Below are 25,530 nucleotides of genomic sequence, written 5' to 3'. Positions count from 1 at the left end.
GGATCTGGTAAAGACTGGATCTATTGTGTTTTGTAAAAACTGTGGCCGAGTTCAAGTGCCACCCAACGGCTGGATGTATGCCGAACGTGAAACCCGGGAACTAATGTCGGTCTGTCTTCGAAAGTTGAAGCTTTCAGATAGTCAGGCCAAATTAGTTGATGCGAGGTTTATTTGGACTGAGCCGCATTCCAGAAGAACTAAAATCAAGGTCACTGTTCAAGGTGAAGCAGCAGAGTACAATAATTTGATTATCCAGCAGTCCTATGAAGCAGAATTCCATGAACATACAAATCAATGTCCGGATTGTGCAAAGTCATATACAGCGAATACTTGGCAGGCCAGTGTTCAGATTCGTCAACGGGTTGACCACAAGAAGACATTTTTGTATTTGGAACAGCTTATTTTGAAGAATAGGGCGCACAAGGATACGATGTCGATTGAGGAGAGCCGAGAAGGAATTGACTTCTTTTATGGCTCCAAGACTGATGCGGTCCGTATGCTCGATTTTTTGTCCACTGTCGTTCCTATGAAATACAAGCGTAGCGAGCAGTTCATCTCCGAAGACACACACACAGGGTCCAAGTCTTACAAATTCACATACTCCGTTGAGATAGCTCCTATTTGCCGGGAGGACTTGGTTGTTTTGCCTAAACAGGTTGCTAAACAACATGGAAATATGCCGTTGTTGGTTCTATGCTATAAAGTGAGCAAGTCGTTGTATTTTATTGACCCCAATACGCTTCAGAAAACGATTATCCCTGCTTCAGACTATTGGAAACGCCCCTTCAATTCTATTGCGAACAGTCGAAAACTTACGGAATATATTGTCATGGATATTGAGCTTACTGGTCAAACCGAGGGAAAGTTTGCACTGGCCGATATTACTGTTATGAGGGCATCAGATTTGGGGGTTAGTGATACAACCTTTTACCTTCGCACCCACTTGGGTGCTATCTTACATGATGGCGACAGCGTAATGGGATATGATTTGACTTCAGCAAACTATAACGACGATTTATGGGATCAGCTGAAACCTGAAGAGATCCCAGATATAATCTTGGTGAAAAAGGTGTATCCAGACAAGCCCAAAAAATCGAAGCGTCGTCTTATGCGTATGGCTAAAGAGTACAATGCCGAAGCAGATATCAAACAGGCTACACCTGGTTACAGCCAGGACTATGAGGAGTTTCTGGCAGAACTGGAGCAGGACGAAGAGCTTAACGAAGAGCTTCATTTTGACCCTGAAGAAGCCGAAAACGACTTGGCCATTGATGTTTCCCAGCTGGATTTGGATGAAGAAGATGATGAGTAGTTGTAGTTCTATAGTGTTGATTGACTCAAGCATTTCGGTGGGAGATCTTGTTCGAAAACTCGCATCGACTATTAGTGCTCCGAAGCTCAATGATTGCCCAAGTGATGAAAAATAACTCAAGTTTACATTATATACAGACTAAATAGCCGAGTTTATTGTTCTCGTGACGCTCATACAGTTCGCTCTATAATGTAGTGACTGAGCAGTGGCCAGCGTCTTACATGAGCGATGTTGATGATCGTTGGCTCGCAAATCAAGACGAGTTTGAGCTTCACCAACTGCAAAAGTCGGCTCTTTTACGCGTCATAGATAACAGAGCAACAGAGGAGGATTTTTTATGCGCCCACATGGCAATCTATCATGGCGGGTTTGAGCGTGAATCTAGAGAGTGCCCCAAAATGGCTAATCCAAAATCTATCCTCGATAATTTGGCTGATGATAAGCTGATAGAGTTGCTGAATACCGTAAAAACTTTCAAAAGTGTTGATAGAAGAGCCGAAAGTGTTGAATTTTGGAATAGCGTGACGAATTACTTGAATATGCGTCTCAACCGGAATCAGGATCGTCTAGCCGTCACAATTATGCAACCAGACGTCGATAACTTGATGAAAACGAAAACCCGCGCCGAATTGATGGGTTTGGAGACGGAGATCAAAGGAAAAGAAGATGACCCAGAGTATTGGAATGGTGTCTTAGAATTGGTTCAAGTTGCCAAAGCTGTGAAGGCTTTTGATGAAATAAACGACAAAGTCAACAAGCTTGTTTCTAATGGTATCACTATACCTGAAAAGACTGACAAGAGTCCATTCAAAGAGTTTATATTGTCTCAGATGGAGCAAAATGAGCTTCTTTTTGAAGCCATCAATGATCCCGGCGATGCTGAGTATGTTGCTAGAGCAATTGTTGGTTCAAACGCAAACTATCAGGCCCACAACTACTCTGAGCCGCATTTATCGAACTTGGTTCAAGGATACAAGTTTTCTATTTATTACCCTCGCCTAAGCGACTCGGACACTGTGCCAAAATTTACAACAACCAAGCAACCAAACGGAACAGCCGAGTTAAAATTTGTGGCTGATGGATACCCAGATATCAAGTTCTGTATTTTGAACGAACCGTGGGACAAGCCTCGGTATAGCAGTGAGAGGTATCGATCAACCTTTGAGCGAGGCGTCTTGCAGCTTGATTTCCGCTTCAAGTTCTATTACTATAAAAATTAAAAACGAAAATACATAATTTAAAGCTTGACGTGACTTGCTGTGAGTTGTTTCTTTTCTTTGACCAGGTTGCCGCGCATATCGCGTTTTTGACCCCTCTTGTCCACCATTGTGACATTGCCCTTTTTAAGTGTTTCAAACATAGCATTCTTGTCCTTTTTGTTCTCAACAGGCTTCGACTCTTCTTCCGTTTTCGATTTCGACTTGGCAGCCTTTGCCTTGGCTCTGCGACGCATACGACGGCGCTCGTCTGGAGTGAGCTCGCTTTTGGCAATTGGCAAAGCATTAGCCCCAACGACCTCCTCTTTGGATCCTGAAGAAGCTTTGTAAACCTCTTGAGGAGCCAACATGGATTCAGTTGCCATAGTTGAGGGCTGAGCTTCCTCCATGGAGATAGCAGCAGCATCCGAAACAATATTGATAGAAGGCTTGGGGGCTTTTGGAGTGTAGTTCCAAGAACACAGAGCATCTAGCTTGCGACTGAGAACTGAAAATAAATCCACGATCTCTTTGTGGGCAGCGTCCATGGCTTGGGTGTCCTGCTTTGCAAAGTAGTCAGGATTTTCTTTACGGAGCTGATCTTCTTCGTAGAGTTCGGCCAGCGATTTCTGCGATTTGGTCTCTTGAACCTGAGTAAGTTCACGATTCTTTTTATGTGCGAGGTCAGAGGTTGGCAAGCGACGAGCCAAGCCGTCGAAAAGCTGTTTTTTGATTCGCTCACGAATCATATCCTCAAGGTTTTGAGTAGTTTCGGAAGTAATGACCGGCGCAGGTTTGGCATTACGATCGAAATCAATTTCCGAATTGACGAGAGAGTCTTGAGGACGCTGACCGGCAGTGATTTCACCTCGTAAAGCCCATTCTTTTTGCCCGACGTTTTCGTCTTCGAGCTGGGCGATTTGACGCTCTAGGTCCCGCTGCTGTTTCTCAAAGGTACTGAGTTTTCCGCCGGCTTCTTCATCGAATTCTTCCTCATCTTCTTCGCTGGCAAACAGGTCCATCCGAGCAGACTCCATGGCTTCCTCAACCTTGTCCTCGTCCTCCAACTCGGCTGCTGGTTGTTGTGTTGGCTTGGATCTGACAGGTTTTTTGGTCTTCTTTTTGGGTGGAGCGAAAAAGTCGTTGTATCGCACATCCTCGTCGGATTCAGACTCGTCTTCGGGAAGATCGCCGAAATAGTCAATCTCATCGTCTTCTTGAGGCTCATTTTCAAGAGCAAGGACTTGTTGCTGGAAATCCTCAAGCTGGAACAAACCAGAGTTTAGTTTTTCCAAATCGGTTTTGGGCTCCTGGTCGCTAAGTTCCTCGCCTTCACTCTCGTCACTGTCCTTAGCGCCCTGCTCCGAATCATCTTCATTCACAAAGTCTGCCTCGTCAAAGTCATCTACGCCGTCAAAAACCTCGTCGTCATCGTCTTCATTACTGATTGATCCAGCCTCATCTTCGCTAGCCTCGTCTTCAAGCTCGCTGGTCCCCTCGAGTTTTTCTTCAGGCTCACTCTCTGATTCACTAGCCTCAGCGCTTTCTGGACCAGCGAGCTCACTAAGGCGACCGAAAAGCTTATCAATCGCGCTGTCCACAATCATCTGTGCTTGCACCCAGACCTGATCCACATCCAGACCGTCGACATGAACAGTGTCGAGGACCGAATAGTCGGCAGCTACGGGATCCAGGGCCTCCTTAATACCGCTTACAGCCGCCCGCTGTATATTTTCGTTGGGCAACAGAATATCCTCGGGACATTCCCTCAAAAGTTTCTCGAGACTTGCCATTATGGCCAACTTTTGTTTTCAAGGTTTTTTTTTGGGCACCTGCAAACTGCTCAAAAAAATTACTTAAGCGATTTGTCTTAATTTTTTCCGCCAGGGGTGTTGGGCCTGTCGTAGAGAGAGGGGTTTTAAATGTTGGGTCAGACGTGGGACGTTGAATCAGATTCTTGAATGATTCGTTGTGTGGTGCCACGATCTGCTGGAAATGCTCTGCAGCGAGCGAGATGTAAGTTTGGATGGCGGCATTTGGTCTAGTGTACAGTATACTAACGTTCAGTCTTTGGAAGTGGTCTCGTAGCCCGGAAAGCCGTTGCCTTTGACATGCCGGCGATGTCACCGACCATGACAGAAGGCGGAATCGTGCAGTGGCAGGTAAAACAGGGCGATTCGTATGCTGCTGGTGATGTTCTGCTCGAAATTGAGACCGACAAGGCCCAGATTGCGGTGGAGGCCCAAGATGACGGTGTCATGGCGAAGATTCTTGTCCAGGATGGCGCCAAAGAAATCAAGGTGGGAACCCCAATTGCCGTTCTTGCTGACCCCGGCGACGATATTGCCAGCATTGATTTCGACTCAGTGGTTTCCTCAGCCGAGCCGGCGACTAATACCACATCGGAACAACCGGAGAAACCCGTGCAGCCCACCTCCTCACCAGAGCCTGAACCTGCAGCCAGATCTACACCGGTTGAGGTTCCTGAAAACATGGTGTTGCTGCCATCTGTGTACCGACTTGTCCATCAACTCGAAGTGGATATTTCCAAAATTAAAGGAACTGGTCCTGAGGGCCGAATTCTCAAGGGAGACGTTTTAGCGGCCGCCGGAAAAATCTCTTCTTCGTGGCCCGCAGAGGAGGCCAAAATAATTGAAAAGCGCACACACTTGGACCTCAGCTACGAGCCTGCACCCAAGAAAGAGGCCACAAAGCCCAAGGAGCTCCCCAAGCCCGTTATCACTCAAACCATCATAGACCTTGCCGCTTTGCTTGAGTTCTCTGTTGATCAGGGATTCAATCTTGATCAGACTATTTCCAAAGCTTCCAGACTGGCTACTCGTGATGCGTTGCTTGCTTCTAAACCGAAACCCTCGGTGTTGCGCGACAGGATCTTTGACTCTCTAACCGCCCCGAAACCCGCAGTGCCGTTTGATGTGACCCTGAAAGTTCTGAAGAAGAAGGCATCGCCAAAGGCCTTGCAAGCAATGGTCTCCGTTCCACCTCAATTTTTGAATCGTGGCCAGAAAATGGGTGACATTTACTTGGACCGTTTGGCATTTTACCTGAATGCCAAATAGGGGTATAGAGCTGTTTAAAGGATTAATTTTGTATGTACAATCTATTTTTTGGCGGAATCGTCAGGTTTTGGGCCTATGCTCTTGGGAGACTTTTTCAAGGTTCCAAGCACAGCGGACTTACCTTTGGCAGAGAACTTTTCAATGTCCTCTTTCATGAGCTGACCCATAGCTTTATAGCGCCAGGCAGGACCTAGTTCGCGGCGAAGCTCTGCCTTCTTCTTTTCAGCAACGGCCATTTGGTGACGCAGAGCATCGTCGTAGGAGATACCTTTTTCGGCAAGCAGCACAGGCTCTTTTCCCAGGATCACATCGTAAACACGGCCATCCCCCCAGAACCAACCGCTTCGGTCGACGATCCAGGGAAGGCGTCGGCCCTTTTCCCAGACGAAAAAGAAGAATGACGACTTAGAGGTAGTGCCATAAAAGCCCTCGCCTGTCCAGACTTTAGTGCGTTTGCCAATGGATAAATTGGCCATTGGAACCGACACAACTGGAGATGGGCGGCCCGGGATCAGGGGATGGGTCACCATTTTGGTAACCTCGACCCCGGGGACATACTCTATACGTCTAACAAGACGACTAGGAACGGTAGCGACCACCAGGCCAGCGATAAGGTAAACGCCGCACAGCAAACCGACTAGACCGAAGCGCTTGACCAACTGGCCCAGGTTCTCAATGGGGGTGCCATCCAGGTCATTCTCCTCGTAAGATTTGATCATAAGGGGCACTACTTGGTCGCCCAGATCAAACACGTTGTAGGCACAAATGAAAGCCAGAGCGAAGCAGGCCATAAAGTACAGCCGGTGAGACTCCGACATGTACAACAGTTCAGGGCCCTGGAAATGCCTGAAGCGTTCCATGAGCTGCGGGAACGTCATGTTCGGGCCGACCCGTGGCGTGTCTGGTTTTGGAAGCAGAGTCGGGGCAGCGTCTTTGTGCAAGGAAAACTTGGGCAGGCGAGCCTTGAGATCGTTTGACTGAAGGTCACTGTCCGGGTCAGTGGACTGGGGCAGCTTGCTGTTGAATCGCACACCCAGCCGAGGAATTAGCATAGACATCTGCGGCCTTAAGAGTGCCGTTGGCGGTCGAACCAACCGGCGAGTTAACTGCACGCCAAACATCGTTGTGAGGGACGATCTGCTTACTAACCAGGACAGTGAATATTACGTCGTCGAGAAAAAGGTGATTTTTCTGTAAGGTGATTTCAGCATTATGAGTGAACCTGAGGTGAAAAAACAACGTACAGACAATGGGGTGAGTGAAGCCAAAGTGCTTCCGGAAGAGGCGCTCAGGCCGGGAATTCTTGACCCAAAGTTCCAGGACGAATTAAGAGACTCGATCCGTAACTCTGATCCTTACAAGCATGGTGTGATCCACGGGCTGCTTAACGATAAGTTGCTGAGACAGGCTCGGGAAGAGATCCTGGAACATTTGCACTTTACCCAGAAGGAGACTGACATTTACAAGGTCAACCAGACGGGAGATCTTGCCAATCTCAGTGGGTTGGACACTGACGAGCTGTCGAAGCTCAAGGCGGTTGCAAAAGTTCGGGAGGGCCTTTATTCGAAGGAGTTTCGGGAAATGATGAGCTACGTCACTGATTGTGGACCTCTATCAGGAAAGCAGCAGGATCTCAGTATTAATTTGTACAACAAGGGATGTCATTTACTGAACCACGACGATGTTATTGGAACTCGTCGGATCTCGTATATCCTGTACTTGGTGCCCCCAGACACCCCCTGGGACCCGAAATGGGGTGGTTCGCTTCGCCTCTTCCCCATTGAGCAACCAGGTGTCCCAGCGGCCGATTTCAGCAAGGAGATCCCCCCCGAGTGGAATCAGCTGTCGTTCTTCAAGGTTCAACCAGGCTACTCCTTCCACGATGTTGAGGAGGTTTACGTAGACCAACCGCGGCTATCAATTTCTGGTTGGTTCCATATTCCTCATCCGGACGAACCAGGATACGATGCGAACATACTGGCAGAGGACGACGGGTCCAAGGCCACTCTGGCTCAATTATCAGGCCGGGGTGACTCCCATCATTTCGAGCCGTATACGGACGATGAGAAAGCTGAGCTTTCCGAGGCAGATAAAGAGTACCTGGGCGAGTTTATCAACCAGGACGTGTTGGACCGCGTGCCGTCATTGTTGGAGACGTTTACCTCTGCCAGTGTTTTAACAATTGCAAACTTCCTCAAGCCTGATGTTTTCGACAAGATTGCTCAGGCTACTGAGGTGGATGACCTGGCCAAAATCCCCAAAACTGAGAAGGATATCTCAGCTCCCTGGCAGTTGGCCAAGCCCTCGCATATTCGTCACTATATGTTCATTGCAAATGACGAGCAAGTCCCTGCTACTGAGGATCTGGCTGCCCATGTTGAATTGCAAAAGATTCGTGATTTCATAGTGTCCCCACAATTTGGTCGCTTTGTTAATGCTATCACCAGCTTGGAGCCCAAGTCTCGTTACGCGGAGGCGCGTCGGTTCCGTCCCGGTCACGATTTCACTTTGGCTACTGGGCTTCCTCAAGACGCGCTTCTGGAAGCTACGCTTCATCTTACGTCTGCAAAATGGTCGGATGATGTAGGCGGATATGAAATGCTGATGGCTACGGAAGACAATGACGACGATCCAGCGGTTTATCGAGCGGCGGCTGAATCGATGGTGCTCCACAGCTCTGCTCCTGTTGCGAACGAGCTGGTGATTTATTTACGCGAAAAAGAAGTGCTCCAGTTTGTCAAGTACGTCTCCCGAAATGCCCCCAGTTCTCGCTGGGACGTTGCCGCTGAGTTTGAGGTTGATTTCGGAGACGAAGAGGACAAGTAGTCCAATGTAAAAAGATAGTAAAAAAAGAATACTTAACTACTGACGGCTCTCACGGTAACTGGCCTCCTGCTCATCACGGAACTTGTCGAGCTCGGGCACAACCGACTCGAGCTGCTCTACAGCCTGCTTATGGAAAGCGAGTTGGGCCTCTGCAAACTGAGCCAAAGCACGCACAACCTCCGGGGTCTCAAGAACGTTTTTCATGACGGTGACAGCATCCTCAATTGCAGCAACAAACTCGTCCTCGGCCTTCTCGACGTCGGTTTGGCGGTCGGCAACCTGCTCAGCCGCCGCGGTTTTCAAAGCCGACTTGGCAGCGTCCAGACTAAGACGGGCCTGGTGGACGTTTTTACGGGCCTTGGCAGCGAACGTAAGGGAAGTGTCAACAACAGTCTGCAACGAAGCATGCACCTGGGAGATCTGGGAGTCCTGCTCGACGTGGGCGACGCCAATTGTCTGTTCAGTCTCAGAAAGGCTGGTCAGAGCGGACGCCAAAGGCGTGGCAACGCTGTCGGCAAGATCGGCCTTGGCAGAGGCAAACGAGCGAGCAATAGCGTGATTCAGGGTCTTGGGAGGCTTCTTGCTGTCACGGCCGCCGGACAAAATGGTGCCCAGGTCGCTCGCCGACTGCGCGTTCGCCGCCTCACTGACCCGCGTCTGCACGGTGCGAGAAAGATCAGTCAAGGACTCCTTGAAGTTGGGCGGATAGTCGTAACCATCGTGCTCGTAGACACCAGTGACCGTAGACACCTTCTGCACGACCGACTTGAGAGAATCAACCCGGCGCTCCAGCTCCAAATACTCTTCAGGAAGAGCAGTCACTTCGTCGGCATTACCAAGTTTCTCGTTCAGCATCTGGCGTGTCCGCATCGCGAATGGCTGAATAGTCGAGCCTAGATCAGACATTGATGTCTGCAAAGACGCTAATCCCTTGTTGAAATCGAATCCCATTGCTGTAGTAAATTGGATGACAAAATCATTACACTCGCCTTTCAGCTGATAGGGTCACGTGAAATCCGCCGTCCGGGGCACCCCAGGGGGAGGGTTTACCTAAAGCACTCAAGCGACGGCGCCGTTTCGTTGTGTCAATGATAGAGCACAAAAAGTGGCGGGTCAGCGTCTACTCGGCAAGCGCTGCCGTGTGTCTGCTTTGCGCCTCTGTCACTGTTTTCCCGCTCTACACTCAAGAATTCAGCAACACATTAGGGTACTCCACACTGCAGATCAATGCCGTCTCTATCGCAGCGGAAGTCGGTTTGTATGTGATTGTGCCGTACCTTGGCTATTTGGCGGATACTTACCGCCTGTCAAACCTGGGTGCGCTGGGGGCAGTGCTGTTTCTCATCGGGTATCTCGGGGCCGGCTGGACATTCGCCAACCATGCTAGTTATATTTATATGGCGTTTTCTTTTGCGCTTATTGGTGTGGCAACCTCTGCAGTCTACATTTCTGCGCTGGTTTCATGTACGCGATTGTATCCCAAGCTCTCGGTTTTGGCTATTTCGGTACCAACTACCGCCTACGGTCTCTCGTCGTTGATATACTCTAGTGTCATATCCTGGGCTCTTGGCAATGATGGTGACTCGGATGCAGCCGTAGTGCGTGTGTTCAATGTTTTAGGCGTTGTCCTTTTCATCCTAGGTGTATTGTCGTGGGTCCTCCCCCGGCTGGCTCATATTGACGTTGTGCCTAGTCCCGTTCTGGAGTCGGGTGAAGAAGTACCGGTTAGCCATTTCCATCGGTTCGTAAACGATCGTGAACCTTGGATTTTGCTAGTATCTTTCATCCTAGTTTCAGGGCCTTTGGAAATGTATCTCAACAACCTTGGGCTCATCAGCGAAAAAGTCCATCCCCGCCCCTCCACTAGCACGCAAGTCAACATGTTTTCTTTAACCAGCACAATTTCCCGGCTGTTAATGGGTGCCCATGTGGACATGTATGGTCATCACATTTCGCCCGCGAGCATGCTCGTGTTTATATGCGGGGTTTTGGCCGTGAACCAGTTCGCCCTCGCTGCGGGATGGTTTGGTTCTTGGTTCTCTATCAGCAGTCTCATTAATGGTTTCGGTTACGGTACTGTCTTTACGCTTTATCCTATTCTCGTCACAAAAGTCTGGGGGCTCGACGGATTCGCTACCTATTGGGGTATGTTTATCCTGGGTCCTGCCATTGGACTCATAATCTTTGGCGTTGAGTTTGCAATGACATACCAGACGTTTGGTCTAAAAGCGATCTTTTATACTACATCCGTGGCCATGCTGGCTAGTTTGACTATTGTCTACGTCCTAACTCGACACTGGACCAAACGCATTAAACTGCATTAACCTACTCATCCTCATCGTCGCCACGCTTACGCTTCTTGAAGCCAGGTCTCTTACCCATCTTTTCGTGGAGCCTTGCCATCGAGATTTTAGCTTGCCGTTGAGCCTCGTCAATGCTGCCCATCAAGAGCATTACACCTTCTTTGTCAATAGGATATTCCGGCAGCTTTTTGTCGCCATGCACTTCTTTTTCAATGTTTGTGTAACGTACAACATCGTACTGTGCACACATGGTAATAGCTTTACCCGACCGTCCGGCACGGGCTGTACGCCCAACCCGGTGGACGTATTCCGCTGCATTATCAGGCACCGAGTAGTTGATAACAACGTCGACTTGGGGAATATCTAAACCACGAGCAGCAACGTTTGTAGCGACCAGAATTGATTTATTACCTGCCCTGAACTTGTTCAAGGCACCCAGGCGGGCCGACTGGCTCATGTTACCGTTGATTGGAACTACGCTGAACTTGAGAGTTTCCAACATCAACGGAATACGGGTGCCCTCATCTTTAGTGTTGACGAATACAATAATCGACTTACCAGCTAGCTCGTTCAGTATATAGACGAGTGTGGCATCTTTATGTTTGAGTGGTGTGAATAAATAGTACTCAAGAAGGGTGTCAACGGTGGTGATTCTGTTTGAGACCTGAACTCGTACAGGATTTCGCAGCGACGCCCGCTGAAGTTGCTCAATCTCCTTGGAGGGAGTGGCAGAGAAAAGATAAGTGTGTCGGTCTTTCGGGATCACCGCCAAAATTTTGTTGATAGGCTCCTTAAAGTCCATATCCAGCAGACGGTCGGCTTCGTCAAGGACCAAATACTTGAGGTAGCGCAGGTTGAAACCTTTAGTTTTTTCAAGATGATCCAGCAATCGGCCAGGAGTTGCAACAATGATATGGGGCTTTTTACTCAGGGCAACGGCTTGTTGCATCTGATCTTCACCGCCAATAATTACAGTAGTCTTTACACCCATTGTAGAGCCCAATGCCTGGAATTGCTGGGCGGTCTGGTGTGCCAATTCACGGGTTGGCGACAAAACACAGCAAAACAGTGGCTGGGGGTTCTCATAAAGAGCCTGCAGAACCGGGAGGGCGAATGCAGCTGTCTTTCCTGATCCCGTGGCTGCAAACCCCATAATGTCTCTGCCCTCTAAAGCATAGGGAATAGACTGTTCCTGAATAGGAGATGGGGTCTTGAACTTCAGTGTTTCGCAAGCATCTGCTAAGATGTCTATAACACCGAGCTCTTTGAAAGATTTTGGCATTACAGAAAGAAAAAATTAGCTAAGACGCAGATATTGAACTTCAACGACCGCGAGGAAAAAAAATTTGCGGGACGAAATAAAACAGGGTGCCTGTTTCCAATCTCTTCTAAATATGCAAATTATTGAATTGCTAGCCCCATTCGACTTACACGTTACTTTTTCAGGTTCACGGATCGCCTGCTTGAAAAAGAAATTACATCAGCCAAAACTTTTCAACCTTCAAATCATGGCTAAACGAAGACATAAGAGAAGAACCCACGTGGTTGAGACTGGGGTTGAAGATGTGCCTAAATCAATGGTTGTGAAGATGGGCGATGCGAAACGGCATCCTACGAAAGCATTAAGCGCACTCGTGCGTGATTTCAGAGCCATGATGCAGCCGCATACCGCAGCTCGATTGAAGGAACGGAAGGCCAACAGGCTGAAAGACTTTCTGGTTATGGCCGGCCCACTTGGAGTCTCACACTTTTTCCTTTTTTCTCAAACCCATACAGGCAACACTACTTTACGAATCGCCAGAACTCCTCGGGGCCCAACGGTGTATTTTAAGGTCAAGCAGTATTCGTTGGCTCGGGACATTCAGAAGACCCAAACACATCCCCATGCTTTGACACGAGAGCTACAAAACCCACCTGTTCTGGTCATGAACAATTTCAGCACGGAAAAAACCAGTGATCTCGATGCATTGATTACCTCTACTTTCCAAAACATGCTGCCTACAATCGATATTCAGAAAACCAAACTCTCTTCTATTCAGCGGGTTATGCTGGTCAACCGCGATGCTGAGACTGGTGACATCGATATTAGACACTACGCTTTGGTCACCCGTACAGTGGGTGCATCCAGAGCCATCAAAAAGCTGTCTGCAGCCAAGATGGGCCATAGAGATCTACCAGATTTGAGCAGATTAGGTGAGGCTGCAGACTACATGATGGATCCTGGCCAAAGCGACTCGGAGGGTGAAGACGAGGTGCTCGACACACCTGCTGCAGGTACGGTTACCGAGCAGCAGCGTATCCGTAAGGCCGTCAAGCTTGTAGAGGTCGGACCCCGTCTCAGACTCTCGGTGCTCAAGGTTGAGGATGGTCTATGCCAGGGCAAAACTCTTTTCCATGCTCACGAGACCCGTACTGCCAAACAAGCGGCTAAGCTCGAGGATAAGCACCGGCAACGCGACGCGCTGCGCGAGCAGCGTCGTAAACAGCAGGAAGAGAACGTGCGCAAGAAGAGAGAAGCTCAGACGAGCCGCAGTCAGCGCGGTAAACTCAAGGCGAAAATGCAGACGGAGGGCAGTGACAGCGAGGGTGCATCTGATGAAGAGATGGCAGACAGTGCCTCAGATAGCGAACCGGAATACCAGGATCCCTCGGAAATGAATGATTACGAACTCGAGGCTGAGCTTGCCGCTGAGGAAAGTAGTTAATTAAGTATTTTTGTATCTGCTGCTTCGAACTTTAGTACTGCTGCAGCTTCCGTCTTAAAATTCTCTGACAGGGACCTTGCCCAAACCTTGTTCTCTGTCTGTGCTTGCACGCGCATGTCTGCAAGCCAAGCTATGAACAAGTGTTTCGCACATTCGGCCACATATATGACCCCAGATAGACTGATATCGCACTACCTACAGTACAAAGCCGTAGTAAAAACATTCGGATAGCTTTTGAGCACTTATACTCATCGTATGACGACCTTGCGTTTTATACACGTCAGGGTGGTGCGCGCTTAGGCGCGCGTCAGTATTATCGCGCAGTGAAGGCTACAAGGTACGCTTCATCTTACCTTCTCATTAAACAAGGAAGATTCCATATTTCTACTACGTATTTGCGAAACTAACTTTTTTTTGTCGCGGTTTGGAACTTAATATTTCCGATCGGCACACTGCTGCACCTTGATGTGGCCCAAGATTAGTATTACGCTAGCATACCTTTTTTTATACTGTAGCCGATCGCAAGACACCATTTGGAACCGCTGGAGTCATTCAACTAGTATGATGTATGTGCTTTCGAAGAAGCAGGGTATCATTGCCAGCTTGACTTTGTTGCTCTGTGTGACCGCCGTTTTCCTCCTATTCCTAAACGAAAGTGAGGGAGGGCGTTACGCAGATCTCCATGGGTTTTGTAGAGGGTTTCCTGAAGGGCGGCACCGATCAAGGCCACCTATGGAAGCAGACCATAAGATGCTGGACTTTGAGCATGTAGTACCCAGCAAGGATATGCGGAATCGCTACGAAAGCGTCGACGTTTGGCGGGGCGACACAATATTCGACGGTTCCAAAGACAAACCAGAGCCCGAGCGGCCCAGGCAGTATCCGCCATCTTTTTTCAACAACCCAGCAAAGTACCTTGAACAGACTCTGGTAGCGGACTATTCTAGCACTTTGAGTGAAGAAATATTCGTGATGCTGAAAACTGGTGGAACTGTCATGTGGGATCGTCTACCTATTCATCTAGTGACCACGCTGACTAGAGTCAAGAATTTTGCTCTATACTCTGATTTGGCAGGTTCTGTCGGAGGCCATGAGGTTATTGACATCTTGAAGGATCTTCCTAAGGAGGTTTTGGAGAGCGACGACATGACTACTTATCGTTTGATGCGCAAAATGCATAATGAAGGTTACAACTGGGGTACCGATATTCTTGATCTCAGAGGTAGAAAAGATGGCTGGGCTACAGACCGATTCAAGAATATTCCCATGCTAGCTGATGCGTACACAAAGCGACCTGAATCTAAATGGTTTGTGTTCATCGACGACGACACGTTTGTTATGTGGGACAATCTTGAACAGTACCTGAGCAAAATTGACCATAAGAAACCAATTTATCTTGGACACCGTGCCTGGTTCCCTAGCCCCGCTGTGCATAATGGCAAGAAAGTTTCGTTCTTTGCCCATGGAGGCTCCGGCGTCGTTTTGTCAAAGGGCGCAATGGATACCTTATTTGGGCCCGACTCAAACTCTACTATTCAAGAGACCATCGAAGATTGGTCTTTGAGAGCAATGAGGCAGTGTTGCGGCGATCTGATGGTTGCGTGGGCGCTTTTTGAAAAGGGCGATGTTACGTTGGACCCCGAGAGTGAGGAGTACCCCATGATCCGATTCCAAGGTGAAGCAGTGAACCTTGCCGAGTACGGCCCTGAAGACATGTGCGAGCCACTGTTAACCTTCCATCACTTGACAGGCCACGATATCGAAGTTCTGTGGGAGTATGAGAGGCTCAGACCTAAAGGAGTTCCAACTCTCTACAACGACTTTTATAGAGATTTTGTGCTCCCGTATGTCGTTGAGGAGAGAGAAGGTTGGTATATGGGACGTTCAACATATACAATCTCGGAGAGAGAGAACACACCGTTCGAGGATGGCGATGGAAAAGAAATCTATCCTCACAAAAAGAAAGAGGATTGCCGCAAGGCCTGTGAAAAGCACAATACCTGCTATGTTTGGAGTTATTGGAAAGGCACATGCCAACTTCAACACAACAACATTGTTCTGGGCAGCAAAGCCACGCGGGATCGAAATGACTACGTTAAGAAGTTTGGACTTGCACCTAGAGTTACGACTGGGTGGATGGTTGATCGGATTCGTGAACTACGTGCTAGTCTTAAATGCGATCCGTTGAAGTATGATAAAAAGACTGGCGAGTACAACGATTCACCAGAAACTGCGGAAGGGTGGGCGATAAGGGCATTAGAGGCCGCGGAAAAACAGCTAAACGAGTCGCAATCTATACCACCTGATGAGCTGCAATCTAACCCATCTGACGAGCTGGAATCTACCCCACCTGATGAGATTAATCAAGAATCCAACATTAATCTAGCATAAAAGTACACATGGGGACTTGACCCTTTATTATAATAAACTTCATAGGCTTTACCGTAACTATTTTCAGATTAGGTCAGAATGGATCGACCGGCTCGGGTCCAAGTCAGTGAAAGCGAGCTTGACAAGGCTGGTGACGTCCAGCACCAGCCTGGGCAAGTTTATAATATATGGTACGATAAATGGGCTGGAGGAGATAGAGACCCTAACGCGAAACGGCGACGAAGTCCCTATAAATGCAACCCGGAAAAGGACACAGGTTATACCAAGGGAAGTAAAGTCAAGGGCTCTTACTTTTGTCTACATTTTGCGAGAGGAATGTGTTATAAAGGTGAAAAGTGCTCATTTCTTCATCGTCTTCCCACAGACACCGACGTATTTGCTGCTAGTGTAGATTGTTTTGGCCGCGACAAGTTCGCTCATTACCGAGACGACATGAGTGGCGTGGGGTCTTTCTTGAGAGAGAATCGCACTCTGTTTGTTGGGTACCTTGACAAGTCTAAAGATTCCCAGAGACTTGTTCGTAGGGCTTTCAAGCAGTGGGGTCCGATCGCGAAGATCAAGAAAATGGACACGCGGGGTATTTATTTTGTTACTTTTGAGTCGGAGATTTACGCGCAATTCGCAAAGGAGGCTATGGCGCATCAAACAATCACCGGCAAAGAAACACTAGTTGTACGATGGGCCTCACATGACGACGATGAGACTGCAGATGACCGCGCAGTTAGAACCATCAAACGACTTTTGGAGGAGCCTGCTGCAAAGGTCCAGCCAGATTTGAATCAAACTGAACCAGCCAAGGAGACCGGGTTGATTTCGTCGGCAGCTCGGAAAAAGCTCAAATTGCGATCTGTTGTAACCTACTCGGACTCTGAGTAAATATTTATTCTATTTCATCACTATCAGACTCATAGCCCCATCTGTAGTTCTCGACGAGGTCTAAAACACGAACTTTGAGATCATGGTTGAATCCCACCAAATTTTGCAGCTTTTTGATGCCGTCGTTCAGACTCAGCTCGGCGTACAAATAACTGTCGGGTGCCGATCGACTTTGTGGAACATAATGTTTGTGTATACGGTGCGCATAAGTACCATTTTCGACGAGCCTTTGAGGATTGAGGTTCTGGTCCCAAAGGCTTGTTTGTTGACTAGGTGACAATGTCGTTGATGGCCGCAGAAACCCGGTCTTGGATTCTACCTTTTCGCCGCTTAGATCGGTAGGGACAAGGTCTTGATAATTAGTAGTGCCGGTGACTATGTTTGCATTTGATCCAATTGTGAGGTCTTGGACGACTGTAGCCATGGATACTCGGTTTTTCCGCAGAGACGAAACGACGCCCACGGTTTCGAACAGCAGGTTGATCTTTTCAGCGTTTTCTGCGAATGAAGACCCTCGATCCAGTTTTAATGGAATAACCAAGTCACTAAACTCAGTAAGACCAAGTACTGTTTCTAGGTAGGAGTCAATAATAGCCCTGAATTGGGTTTTCAAAGACCACGCTCCAGATGCCCATGAGAATACCGGGACTTTTTGAGAAAAGTCATCTCGAAGCGGCTCTAAAAGCCCCACAGTGAATCCTCCCCACCCTGTAAAGTCTGTGAGAATGTTGATTCCAGACAAGTTATCGCATTGTTCAAATAAACGGCGGACTGTGCTGTCGAGATACTCGTGGTGAAACTCAGTATCAACCACATTGTACTGATCTTGGCCCTGGGCAAATGTCATAAAGCTATTAGCACTTTCATTCTGTGGGGAACCCCGGGGTTTGCCGTATGGAGCTTCGATGGGATCGAATTCCCAATCCAACAGCTCAAACTGTTGCTTCGGGTGCAGAGGAAATTTAAGGTTTGCCGCCCAGTACAAGTCTGCGTGCTGGATCTTGACATCGTCAAGCACTTGGAGCCTTTCGACCTGCTCGCCCAGCTCCTCTGCAGTCTGGTGGGGCTCGTAATTGGAATTGTATCGCAACCGCTTGCCAAAACCTCCCCGGAAATCCCAGAACCCTGCCCGTGGCGTGTACTCTTTGCCGGCTACAAACCTCACGCTCGGATCCACCAAAGAGTTGGCAGCTTCCTCATCTGTATACACAAAATAATTCGATTGCAAGTCGTAAAACTGACCATTTACATGGTTGGCCTGCGGGCCCAACGACAAATGAATAATTTCATGCATGTGGATGATGACACCGCAGCTACCCAGGAAGAGACGTTTTAGTTTCCTACCACACTTTTGAGGACCAGTTAAAATGATATGGCAGTGGTGGCTGAGTCTGCTGTACGCTTTGGCCGTTGTTGTTGCAGGTGATTTATATGAAGTTCTTGGGGTTTCTAAAAGGGCCACTGACCGGGAAATCAAAAAGGCGTACCGGGCTTTGAGTCGCCAGTACCATCCGGACAAGAACCCCGGTAACGAGGACGCGCACAACAAGTTCATTGAGATTGGCAACGCGTATGAAGTGCTGAGCGATAAAGAACAGCGAGCGAAATACGACCGGTATGGCGAAGCCGGACTTAAGGGCCAGCACCATCAAGATCCCATGGACATCTTTAGCCACTTTTTCAGCGGCGGATTCGGTGGGTTCAATCGGGGGCGGCAACGGGGCCCTGACGCGACTACTGAAATGTACGTTTCGCTTTCTGATATTTATAAGGGCAGAGTTATTGAGATCAACGTTGACTTGCAGGGTATCTGTGACGAGTGTGATGGGTCTGGGTCTGCGGACGGGAAAACGGACACATGTCCCAAGTGCCGAGGCCAAGGAAGCATTCTTACCGAGCATCAGATCGCTCCAGGAATCGTCCAGAGGGTCCAGTATCCCTGCGATAAATGCAACGGCAAGGGCTCGGTGATCGCTCACCCTTGCAAACAATGTAAAGGTTCTCGCGTCATGAGAGAACGACGCCCTTACAATGTGTTTATTGATGCTGGCGCACCTCGCTCATGGAATTACGTTCTGGAAGGCGAAGCAGACCAAAGCCCCGACTGGCAAGCTGGAGACCTGATCGTGCACTTGACTCAGTCTCCCAAAGACCACTACGGCTATCGACGACGCGGCGCCAATCTGTTCCGCAAAGAGATGCTTAGCTCGAAGCAGGCTCAAAACGGCGGCTGGCAGCGCGAAATCACCCGCCTCGACCTGGACTCTACCATCACCCTTTCCCGAAAGAAAGGTGTCTCTGTTCAAAACGGTGAAATCGAAGTCATCGAAGACGAAGGAATGCCGATTCAAAATGGCAGCGGACACGGTAAATTATACATTGAGTACGTGGTTATTCCACAGCATTCGGGCAGCCACGATGAATTATAGATTTAGCATTTTTCCTGCAGATGGAATTATTAAAATGTGGTGGTTTCTAAGAGAAAAAAAAATTACCTAACAAAATTTTCATCTCCATGTCGAAACGGAAAAATGAGTTGAAGCAGGCCTTGCCGGCTAAGAAGGTTAAAAAGCAAGAGGAGGAGCCCGACATGTCAAGCGAAGAGGAGATCGATATGTCTGATGCCGATTCCAGATTGTCTCAAGACAGTTCTGCCGACGAATTGGATGAGTCGCAGGACGAGCTTGACGAGTCTGAAAACGAGGACCAGGAGTCCAGTAGCGAGACCAATGGTAAAACAGAAGAAGAAGTTGCCCAGTCGAAAGAGAAGCGCAAAGAGCAGAAGCAGCTTCGCCAAGAGCGTAAACTGAAAAAGGCCCACGGCCAGGAGATTCAAGAGATCAAGATTGTCTGGGAGCGGCTGCGAGCCAAAACTCTGCCGGCAGAGACTCGTAAAAAGCTTGTCCAGCAGGCGTTTGATCTTTGTAAGGACCGCTTCAAAGAACTGGTTCTTCGCCACGACTCTTCTCGGGTTGTGCAGACTATTTTCAAGTACGCTGATCAGGAAAAGCGTACCTTCATCACCAACGCTCTCAAGGGCAGTTACGTCGAGTTGGCCAAAAGTGCGTATGGTAAGTATCTATTGGTTAAGATGATGCATTACGGTAACGCCAAAGTGCGCAAACAGATCATCGATGAGCTGCATGGCAATTTTCGTAAACTCATCAAGCACCGAGAAGGCGCCTATGTTATTGAGGACTGTTTCCGTGATTATTCTACCGCTGCACAGCGCCGTCAGATTCTGCGGGAGTTCTATGGTGGCGAGTTTGCTCTGGTTCGGGATGCTGGAAAGGACAAGGCAAACCTTGCTGAAATCATTGCCGAAAAGCCTGACAAGCGTCCGTTCCTGCTTGAAAACCTCAACCAGGTTATTACTGCTGCTGTGAACAAAGGATCAATTGGTTTTGAAATTATCCATGCTGCAATGCTCGAGTATGTTCGCAACATCAACCCGGAGGGCTCTGATCGGGAAACGTTTGTAGACCTGATCACTGAGCAGTTTGCCGAGTTTGTTCACACCTCTGATGGTTCCCATGTTGCCATGCTTGTTCTTGCTCTAGCCTCTGCCAAAGAGCGTAAGAAGTTGTTGCGTGCCCTCAAACCATTCGGCGACAAACTTGCCACAGATCAGTACGGTAACCTTGTGCTCACAACTATTTTCTCCACCGTTGACGATACCGTGTTTGTTGGAAAATCATTTATGCCCATTTTTGAAGACCAAATCCTCGATCTGATTGTCCACAAGTATGGCCGTCGTCCTTTATTGTATTTGCTTACCGGCCGGTCTCCTCGCTACTTTAGCAAAGATATCCTTGAGCGATTCGATGAAGTTGATGCACTCAAGTCTGCCACTTCCAAAAAAGACGACGAGACACGCCGCCTCGAGCTTTTAAAACAATTCGCTCCTTTGATGTACCGAACGGTTGCCGACTCTGCGTCTGAACTGATGAAAGATCCTCTGGGAATGCAGTTTATTGGGGAGCTTCTGGAGCACGGTTGTGAAGATGAGAATCGGACCGCTGCTATTGATGCAGTCGTCCGTGAGTTCAGCGGATCAGTTGAGCTTGTCAAGGCCCACCCCTTGGCCAACCCCGTGTGCTCACGAACGCTTAAAACGCTTGTCAAGCAGGTTCCAGAAGTGCGGGAACAGGTTACTGAGCTTGCTCTGAAGAATACCGAAGAATGGGCTGCCGGGCCTGGCACATTTGTTATTGTTGCCTTGCTGGAAAGCCTCGAGGACCCCAAGGAACTCAAGAAGGCGGTGTCTAAACATAGAATGGCCATCAAGGCCAGCGAAGCCCGGGGCAAGGATCTGTTGTTGGAAGTATTGCAGTCGTAAAAAAAAGAATAACGTGTCTCATACCTGAACTACATTTAAATAGTTAATTACTCTCATCGTTGCCGGCGAATTCGGCCATGTCAACATTAGTAAAATCGTCAGTGTACTGTTCATAAATAACCTCATTACCGGTCGTTTCATCAAACGAGCTGTAGGAATAGCTGTCGCGGTGCTCCAGATCGACGTCGTCGCCGTCCAAGGTGAGCTCCTCGCCGCCTGCAACCGAGCCAACACTACTTACATCTTCGTGTTGAGTGTGGCCAGAAGCATCACCGAGAAGATGGTTACTCGAGGTATTAGCGGAGTTTATGCTGCCACTTCGTTTCCCTTTATCTTTTGTGACCAAATATTCACGGTACTTTGTCAAGTAGATCTTGAGCACTTCGGAGTAATTTTCAAACCCCAGAGAGGTCATTGCGAATAGAATGTCTTCGCCATTTACTGTTTTGCGGCGTTCGGCGGCGCACTTTTCAGACGCCTCCGATGTGATGAAACTCACAAACTCGCTCACGCATTCTTGTACGCACTCTTTGGCCTCCTTGGATACTTTGGCATTCTTGGGTAACGCGTTCTTCATAATGCGATAAACATTGGCTATCGGCAACCATTTGTCCTGCTCACGTAGCTCCGGTTCTTTCTCGGTAGTCATAGTTCAAAATTCACAATTAAAACGCCTGCCGTTTTCCAGCGATTCTCGAGACTAAAGTCGTGACTAATAGGTCAACTGTATATATCGAACAATGAAGGTTACTATAAATCATTGGGTTCCAGTGGGCGGCTGGACGTGGCGCGGGGGTGGTGATGAAGTATGTGGCATCTGCCGCGTGCAGTTTGATGGCACCTGTCCCACATGCACATATCCTGGCGAGTCGTGTCCACTGGTTGTTGGAGAGTGTAAACATTCGTTCCACAGCCACTGCATTGACAAGTGGCTTCAGGTTGAAAATGCAAGAAATTTATGTCCTATGTGTCGACAGCCCTATAAAACTCGTACGCCCCCTAGTAATAGTTCTGGGCCGTAGTGAGGACGGGGCCCGCGCTCTGCTGGTTCGGAGCCCACGCTGAAACCTCAAAGACCCGTCTTCCACTGGGTAATTGAGCAAGTTCCGAGGGATTGGGAATGGTCTGGAATGATACAAGTTTGTTATCAGACTCGTACTGCTGTGTCAAGCGGGAAATCAGTAGCTCCAGCGAGCTGTGCTTGTTTCGAGCTAAATTCAGGTGTCCCAGCGCTTTCCCTACGGCCCCTCGCTCGGAACTCTCAATTGCCAATAATACCTGGCCTGTAGCCGCACAAAACGTTTCCTGGCTCTGGCACCAGCTTCTCAATTGCTTTGGCACCAGCTGCAGGCTGTGTCTATACTCATCCAAAGCATGCATTGCTATTCGCGTGTGCAAAACAGCGGAAGATGCGCTGATTGGAGTCTCAGGAAACTCGCCCAATAATTTATTTAGCAAAAATTGATGACCCATGGCATCGAGAATGTGGACAAGTGCTGTCCGCGTAGCTGCACTTAAATCAGCAACAGTCGTCTCTAGTCGAAGATTTGCAAGATACATTGCAAACGATTGTCCTTGGCGAAGTAAGTGTCCCGCTCTTTTATAGTCTTTAGTTCCCTGGGCTTGTTCTGCTGCCCGCACCGTGCAAAGCACCAAAGAAAGTGCCACCATGCCTAATTCGCTGTCGCCACCTACTAGTTTGGTTTTAAAGTGTGGGGCGGACCAAGGCAGTCGCCATTTAAAAGTGGCATTCTCGTAGCTCTCATAGCTTTCGGCAATAAGTGGCAGGTACTGCTGCAAAGCGCGTACTGCTGCTATCCAATCGGGATTACGGTCGCTCCTAACCGCCTTAAGAGACTGGCGTACCAGAGATCTTTCGGAAATCAATTGATCCAATGAAACCACCGCTGTAGACGGTACCTCAAATGGTAACATCTTCAAGTCAACTTCCTGCTGACGAACCCGACGTTCACCTTGAGTTAATGCAGCGCGTTCCAGCGTTTCAAGAGTCGCCGGTGCAGGGTAAAGTAACCTGTGCTACATATGGCAGGGATTTTTTGATATTGGGCACAGAGGATGGTGTTATCACCGCGCTCTCGAGAGGCGACAATGAGTGGACGGAGATAGCAACCAACCACACTAAAAAGGACCTTGGAATTGAGAAAATTATAGCATTGGATGAAATGAATTGTGCCCTTGCTTTGACCTCTGGTAGGACAGTGGCTGGTTATTCTTTGGATAAGTTGGAGACATGGCCCAAGCTGTCAATGCGAGATGTAAGTCAGTTTGTACTTGAGGAGAATGCAGATCCACAAAAACCTCGTCAACAAATCGCCATATTTACCTCAACTGCTATTAGGTTTCTCGATTTGACTCAAGACTCGGTAAAAGTAGCTCGATCGATCGAGTACCCAGACATCATTAAAGGTTGTTGGATTGACACCAAACTATTATTGGCAACAAAGGATACATATGAGTTGCTAGACCTGTCGAAAGACTCTAAAATCCCTCTTTTTCCCGTTGCACCGGGCTTGGAACCAATTCTAGGAATTGCAGGTCCCACCGAGTTCCTCGTGGTACAAGGCACCGCTATGGAAGATGTGGCTATGGGGCTAATTGTGACCGATGGGGGTGAGGTCGCTCGCCAGGGTGATGTTATTATGTGGGACACGTATCCTTCTCAGGCGGTTGTGATCAATTGCACGTACTTACTATCCGTTGTCAAGTCTCAGCTTTTAATACATTCCCTAAAGACGAAAATCGAGCTCCTGGAGCATGACTTTGGTGATCGGCCAGTCGTGAGGGTGTTTGATTTTCCCGGTCCATTGATTCCTAATGAGCAATTGACCACAAAGCTAGGCAGACCATGCTCAACCCGAGCCATGGCTTTGATTGTTTATGAAGATGGCATGGACTGGTGGCTCCCGCCATCAGATTTCAGTCGAGTTGAAACAGGTATTCTTGAAGGTGAAATCGAAGAGATTTCGCCCAACATGATTGATATTGGAAACGAGCAAGGTGTTTGGGAACTCGAGTACCTTAGTTTACTGTTGGCATTGCAGCTATTGGTGTCCAAAGAGTACACAAAAGCTGTAGGTGCCTGGCTGGACGGCATCAAACTCGACTCTGGCATTGTACTTTTTTTATTTGGGGATGGCACGGCACCTTCTACCTTTCCTGGGTTGAAAGGAATTCTTGATCAGCTTGAAGGTCTCAGATCAGATCAGGCAGCTTTGCGGTTTTACCGAACTTTTCTTCGTGCCCAAATCAAGCGCCACTCTGATGTTGCAAAATTCGAAATACACTATGCCAAACTGTTGCAGGGCTCTTCTTATATCCAGTTTATTGCCAAAGATGCCACTGCCTCTTTTGACCAGCTAATCGAGCAGCTCCGTACTACAGAACAGTTTGATGTGCTAGAAAAGGTGTACACACAGCGCCAGATGAGCAGCGAGCTTGTGGATCTGTGGACTGAAGCACTCAAAGGAAGTATACCGCTTGACAAGGAGGCGTCGGCAAAAAAACTGTCTGAGGTGCTTCAGAACAGCGAAGATGAAGACTTGGTCTGGAGAAAAGCTTTGGAAGTAACAAGTCTGGATGTCAATACTGGTTTGAACATCTTGAAAACAACAAAAGTGAGATTTGACGAACAACGAGTCCTGGATGCATTAAAACAACAAGGCGAGCTTGCTTGGAGGTCTTACCTCAAATATTTGGTATATGAGGTCAAGAACCCATCCTTTGCAGCCGATTTGACTACAATCATTGCGGCTGATCTTGTCGAAGGCTCAAAAACTCCGCAAGTATCCAAGTTTATCAAAAAACTCTACAAGGAGTATACCGAGCTACCCCACCCCAAACGATCCTTTTACGAATACATTGTGAAGCAAAAGGAAAGGCAACAACAACACAAGGTAATATACGAGTTTTTGCAGCTCGAGCTAGACTTTTGGCATCTTCTTTGTCGCCCTGAGGCTGACTTGGCTAGTCTCACTGCTTTACTTGATGAAAACGCCCGGCACCTGATCATTGAGCGTTCGGCGCTCTACAGTTATCTCGGCCTGCATACGCAATGCATTGAACTATTGGACGAAATTAAAGACTACCAGAGCTTATTTTATTATTGTGAGTACGGGCGACCAGCCCCTCCACCAAGTGTAACTCTTGATAAACAGAGGCCACGGATGCAGCTGGACTTGACCAAGGAAGTTTTCCGCCAACTCACGCACGGCTCACGCAATGTACATGTTGTTAGCGAGCTTTTGCGACTAAAGGCATCAGACATTAGCGTGGATCTGGCATTGGAGTATTTGCCTAGTGAATGGGCAGCCAGTGAGTTTTCAGAGTATTTTTCCTACCACTTGAAGCATATATCAAGCGAGAAACGGCAGTCCATGTTGCTTCGTGGGGTGGCCAAGTACGAAAACTCGATGATCTCTTCAGAGGTTGTAAGACAAACGAAAGTTAACGAATAATTATGCATTGTATATACAATAGTCCCT

At 48.3% G+C, this 25,530-nt stretch overlaps 18 protein-coding genes across 18 annotated transcripts in view; 11 read left to right on the top strand and 7 right to left on the bottom strand.

Annotated features, from left to right (window-relative positions):
- The window catches only part of B9G98_01878 (60S ribosomal export protein NMD3), a gene marked incomplete at both ends in the record, with an annotated part of 1,485 nt that extends 173 nt beyond the window's left edge, over positions 1–1,312 (top strand). The window contains one exon of the mRNA XM_024808435.1: positions 1–1,312. This exon is cut by the window's left edge and continues 173 nt beyond it. Coding sequence (XP_024664203.1) covers positions 1–1,312 — 1,312 coding nt within the window.
- A 221-nt stretch (positions 1,313–1,533) lies between these two features.
- On the top strand, positions 1,534–2,532 carry B9G98_01877 (Cactin; the record flags this gene model as incomplete). The annotated part of the gene is made up of 1 exon (XM_024808434.1): positions 1,534–2,532. The coding sequence occupies one exon, from the start codon at positions 1,534–1,536 to the stop codon at positions 2,530–2,532; it is 999 nt and encodes a 332-aa protein (XP_024664202.1).
- A 17-nt stretch (positions 2,533–2,549) lies between these two features.
- On the bottom strand, positions 2,550–4,301 carry B9G98_01876 (U3 small nucleolar RNA-associated protein MPP10; the record flags this gene model as incomplete). Its single annotated transcript, XM_024808433.1, has 1 exon — positions 2,550–4,301. One exon carries the CDS (start codon positions 4,299–4,301, stop codon positions 2,550–2,552), a length of 1,752 nt encoding a protein of 583 aa, XP_024664201.1.
- A 168-nt stretch (positions 4,302–4,469) lies between these two features.
- Positions 4,470–5,588, top strand: B9G98_01875 (putative pyruvate dehydrogenase protein X component, mitochondrial; the record flags this gene model as incomplete). The annotated part of the gene is made up of 2 exons (XM_024808432.1): positions 4,470–4,524; positions 4,576–5,588. The coding sequence occupies 2 exons, from the start codon at positions 4,470–4,472 to the stop codon at positions 5,586–5,588; spliced, it is 1,068 nt and encodes a 355-aa protein (XP_024664200.1).
- Positions 5,589–5,629: 41 nt separating this feature from the next.
- On the bottom strand, positions 5,630–6,709 carry B9G98_01874 (hypothetical protein; the record flags this gene model as incomplete). Its single annotated transcript, XM_024808431.1, has 1 exon — positions 5,630–6,709. The coding sequence occupies one exon, from the start codon at positions 6,707–6,709 to the stop codon at positions 5,630–5,632; it is 1,080 nt and encodes a 359-aa protein (XP_024664199.1).
- Positions 6,710–6,749: 40 nt separating this feature from the next.
- Positions 6,750–8,414, top strand: B9G98_01873 (Prolyl 3,4-dihydroxylase ofd1; the record flags this gene model as incomplete). The annotated part of the gene is made up of 1 exon (XM_024808430.1): positions 6,750–8,414. The coding sequence occupies exon 1, from the start codon at positions 6,801–6,803 to the stop codon at positions 8,412–8,414; it is 1,614 nt and encodes a 537-aa protein (XP_024664198.1). The 5' UTR covers positions 6,750–6,800.
- Positions 8,415–8,450: 36 nt separating this feature from the next.
- B9G98_01872 (Protein GVP36) lies at positions 8,451–9,365 on the bottom strand (the record flags this gene model as incomplete). Its single annotated transcript, XM_024808429.1, has 1 exon — positions 8,451–9,365. One exon carries the CDS (start codon positions 9,363–9,365, stop codon positions 8,451–8,453), a length of 915 nt encoding a protein of 304 aa, XP_024664197.1.
- A 137-nt stretch (positions 9,366–9,502) lies between these two features.
- On the top strand, positions 9,503–10,738 carry B9G98_01871 (putative transporter MCH1; the record flags this gene model as incomplete). The annotated part of the gene is made up of 1 exon (XM_024808428.1): positions 9,503–10,738. One exon carries the CDS (start codon positions 9,503–9,505, stop codon positions 10,736–10,738), a length of 1,236 nt encoding a protein of 411 aa, XP_024664196.1.
- A 1-nt stretch (position 10,739) lies between these two features.
- On the bottom strand, positions 10,740–11,999 carry B9G98_01870 (ATP-dependent rRNA helicase RRP3; the record flags this gene model as incomplete). Its single annotated transcript, XM_024808427.1, has 1 exon — positions 10,740–11,999. The coding sequence occupies one exon, from the start codon at positions 11,997–11,999 to the stop codon at positions 10,740–10,742; it is 1,260 nt and encodes a 419-aa protein (XP_024664195.1).
- Positions 12,000–12,225: 226 nt separating this feature from the next.
- Positions 12,226–13,422, top strand: B9G98_01869 (Ribosome biogenesis protein SSF2; the record flags this gene model as incomplete). Its single annotated transcript, XM_024808426.1, has 1 exon — positions 12,226–13,422. The coding sequence occupies one exon, from the start codon at positions 12,226–12,228 to the stop codon at positions 13,420–13,422; it is 1,197 nt and encodes a 398-aa protein (XP_024664194.1).
- Positions 13,423–14,154: 732 nt separating this feature from the next.
- B9G98_01868 (hypothetical protein) lies at positions 14,155–15,813 on the top strand (the record flags this gene model as incomplete). The annotated part of the gene is made up of 1 exon (XM_024808425.1): positions 14,155–15,813. The coding sequence occupies one exon, from the start codon at positions 14,155–14,157 to the stop codon at positions 15,811–15,813; it is 1,659 nt and encodes a 552-aa protein (XP_024664193.1).
- Positions 15,814–15,891: 78 nt separating this feature from the next.
- On the top strand, positions 15,892–16,689 carry B9G98_01867 (Pre-mRNA-splicing factor cwf2; the record flags this gene model as incomplete). The annotated part of the gene is made up of 1 exon (XM_024808424.1): positions 15,892–16,689. The coding sequence occupies one exon, from the start codon at positions 15,892–15,894 to the stop codon at positions 16,687–16,689; it is 798 nt and encodes a 265-aa protein (XP_024664192.1).
- A 4-nt stretch (positions 16,690–16,693) lies between these two features.
- B9G98_01866 (Protein DML1) lies at positions 16,694–17,983 on the bottom strand (the record flags this gene model as incomplete). The annotated part of the gene is made up of 1 exon (XM_024808423.1): positions 16,694–17,983. One exon carries the CDS (start codon positions 17,981–17,983, stop codon positions 16,694–16,696), a length of 1,290 nt encoding a protein of 429 aa, XP_024664191.1.
- Positions 17,984–18,056: 73 nt separating this feature from the next.
- On the top strand, positions 18,057–19,118 carry B9G98_01865 (DnaJ-related protein SCJ1; the record flags this gene model as incomplete). The annotated part of the gene is made up of 1 exon (XM_024808422.1): positions 18,057–19,118. The coding sequence occupies one exon, from the start codon at positions 18,057–18,059 to the stop codon at positions 19,116–19,118; it is 1,062 nt and encodes a 353-aa protein (XP_024664190.1).
- Positions 19,119–19,204: 86 nt separating this feature from the next.
- Positions 19,205–21,028, top strand: B9G98_01864 (Pumilio y domain family member 6; the record flags this gene model as incomplete). Its single annotated transcript, XM_024808421.1, has 1 exon — positions 19,205–21,028. The coding sequence occupies one exon, from the start codon at positions 19,205–19,207 to the stop codon at positions 21,026–21,028; it is 1,824 nt and encodes a 607-aa protein (XP_024664189.1).
- A 43-nt stretch (positions 21,029–21,071) lies between these two features.
- On the bottom strand, positions 21,072–21,677 carry B9G98_01863 (Transcriptional activator HAP3; the record flags this gene model as incomplete). Its single annotated transcript, XM_024808420.1, has 1 exon — positions 21,072–21,677. The coding sequence occupies one exon, from the start codon at positions 21,675–21,677 to the stop codon at positions 21,072–21,074; it is 606 nt and encodes a 201-aa protein (XP_024664188.1).
- Positions 21,678–22,027: 350 nt separating this feature from the next.
- B9G98_01862 (pH-response regulator protein palC) lies at positions 22,028–22,963 on the bottom strand (the record flags this gene model as incomplete). Its single annotated transcript, XM_024808419.1, has 1 exon — positions 22,028–22,963. One exon carries the CDS (start codon positions 22,961–22,963, stop codon positions 22,028–22,030), a length of 936 nt encoding a protein of 311 aa, XP_024664187.1.
- Positions 22,954–25,503, top strand: B9G98_01861 (Vacuolar protein sorting-associated protein 3; the record flags this gene model as incomplete). The annotated part of the gene is made up of 1 exon (XM_024808418.1): positions 22,954–25,503. One exon carries the CDS (start codon positions 22,954–22,956, stop codon positions 25,501–25,503), a length of 2,550 nt encoding a protein of 849 aa, XP_024664186.1.
- Between the last annotated feature and the right edge of the window lie 27 nt (positions 25,504–25,530).

The sequence above is a fragment of the Wickerhamiella sorbophila genome (assembly GCF_002251995.1).
Source record: "Wickerhamiella sorbophila strain DS02 chromosome Unknown contig3, whole genome shotgun sequence".
NCBI lineage: Eukaryota > Fungi > Ascomycota > Dipodascomycetes > Dipodascales > Trichomonascaceae > Wickerhamiella > Wickerhamiella sorbophila.
The sequence above is the reverse complement of the archived record's forward strand: the minus strand, read 5'-3'. Positions and strand labels throughout refer to the sequence as shown.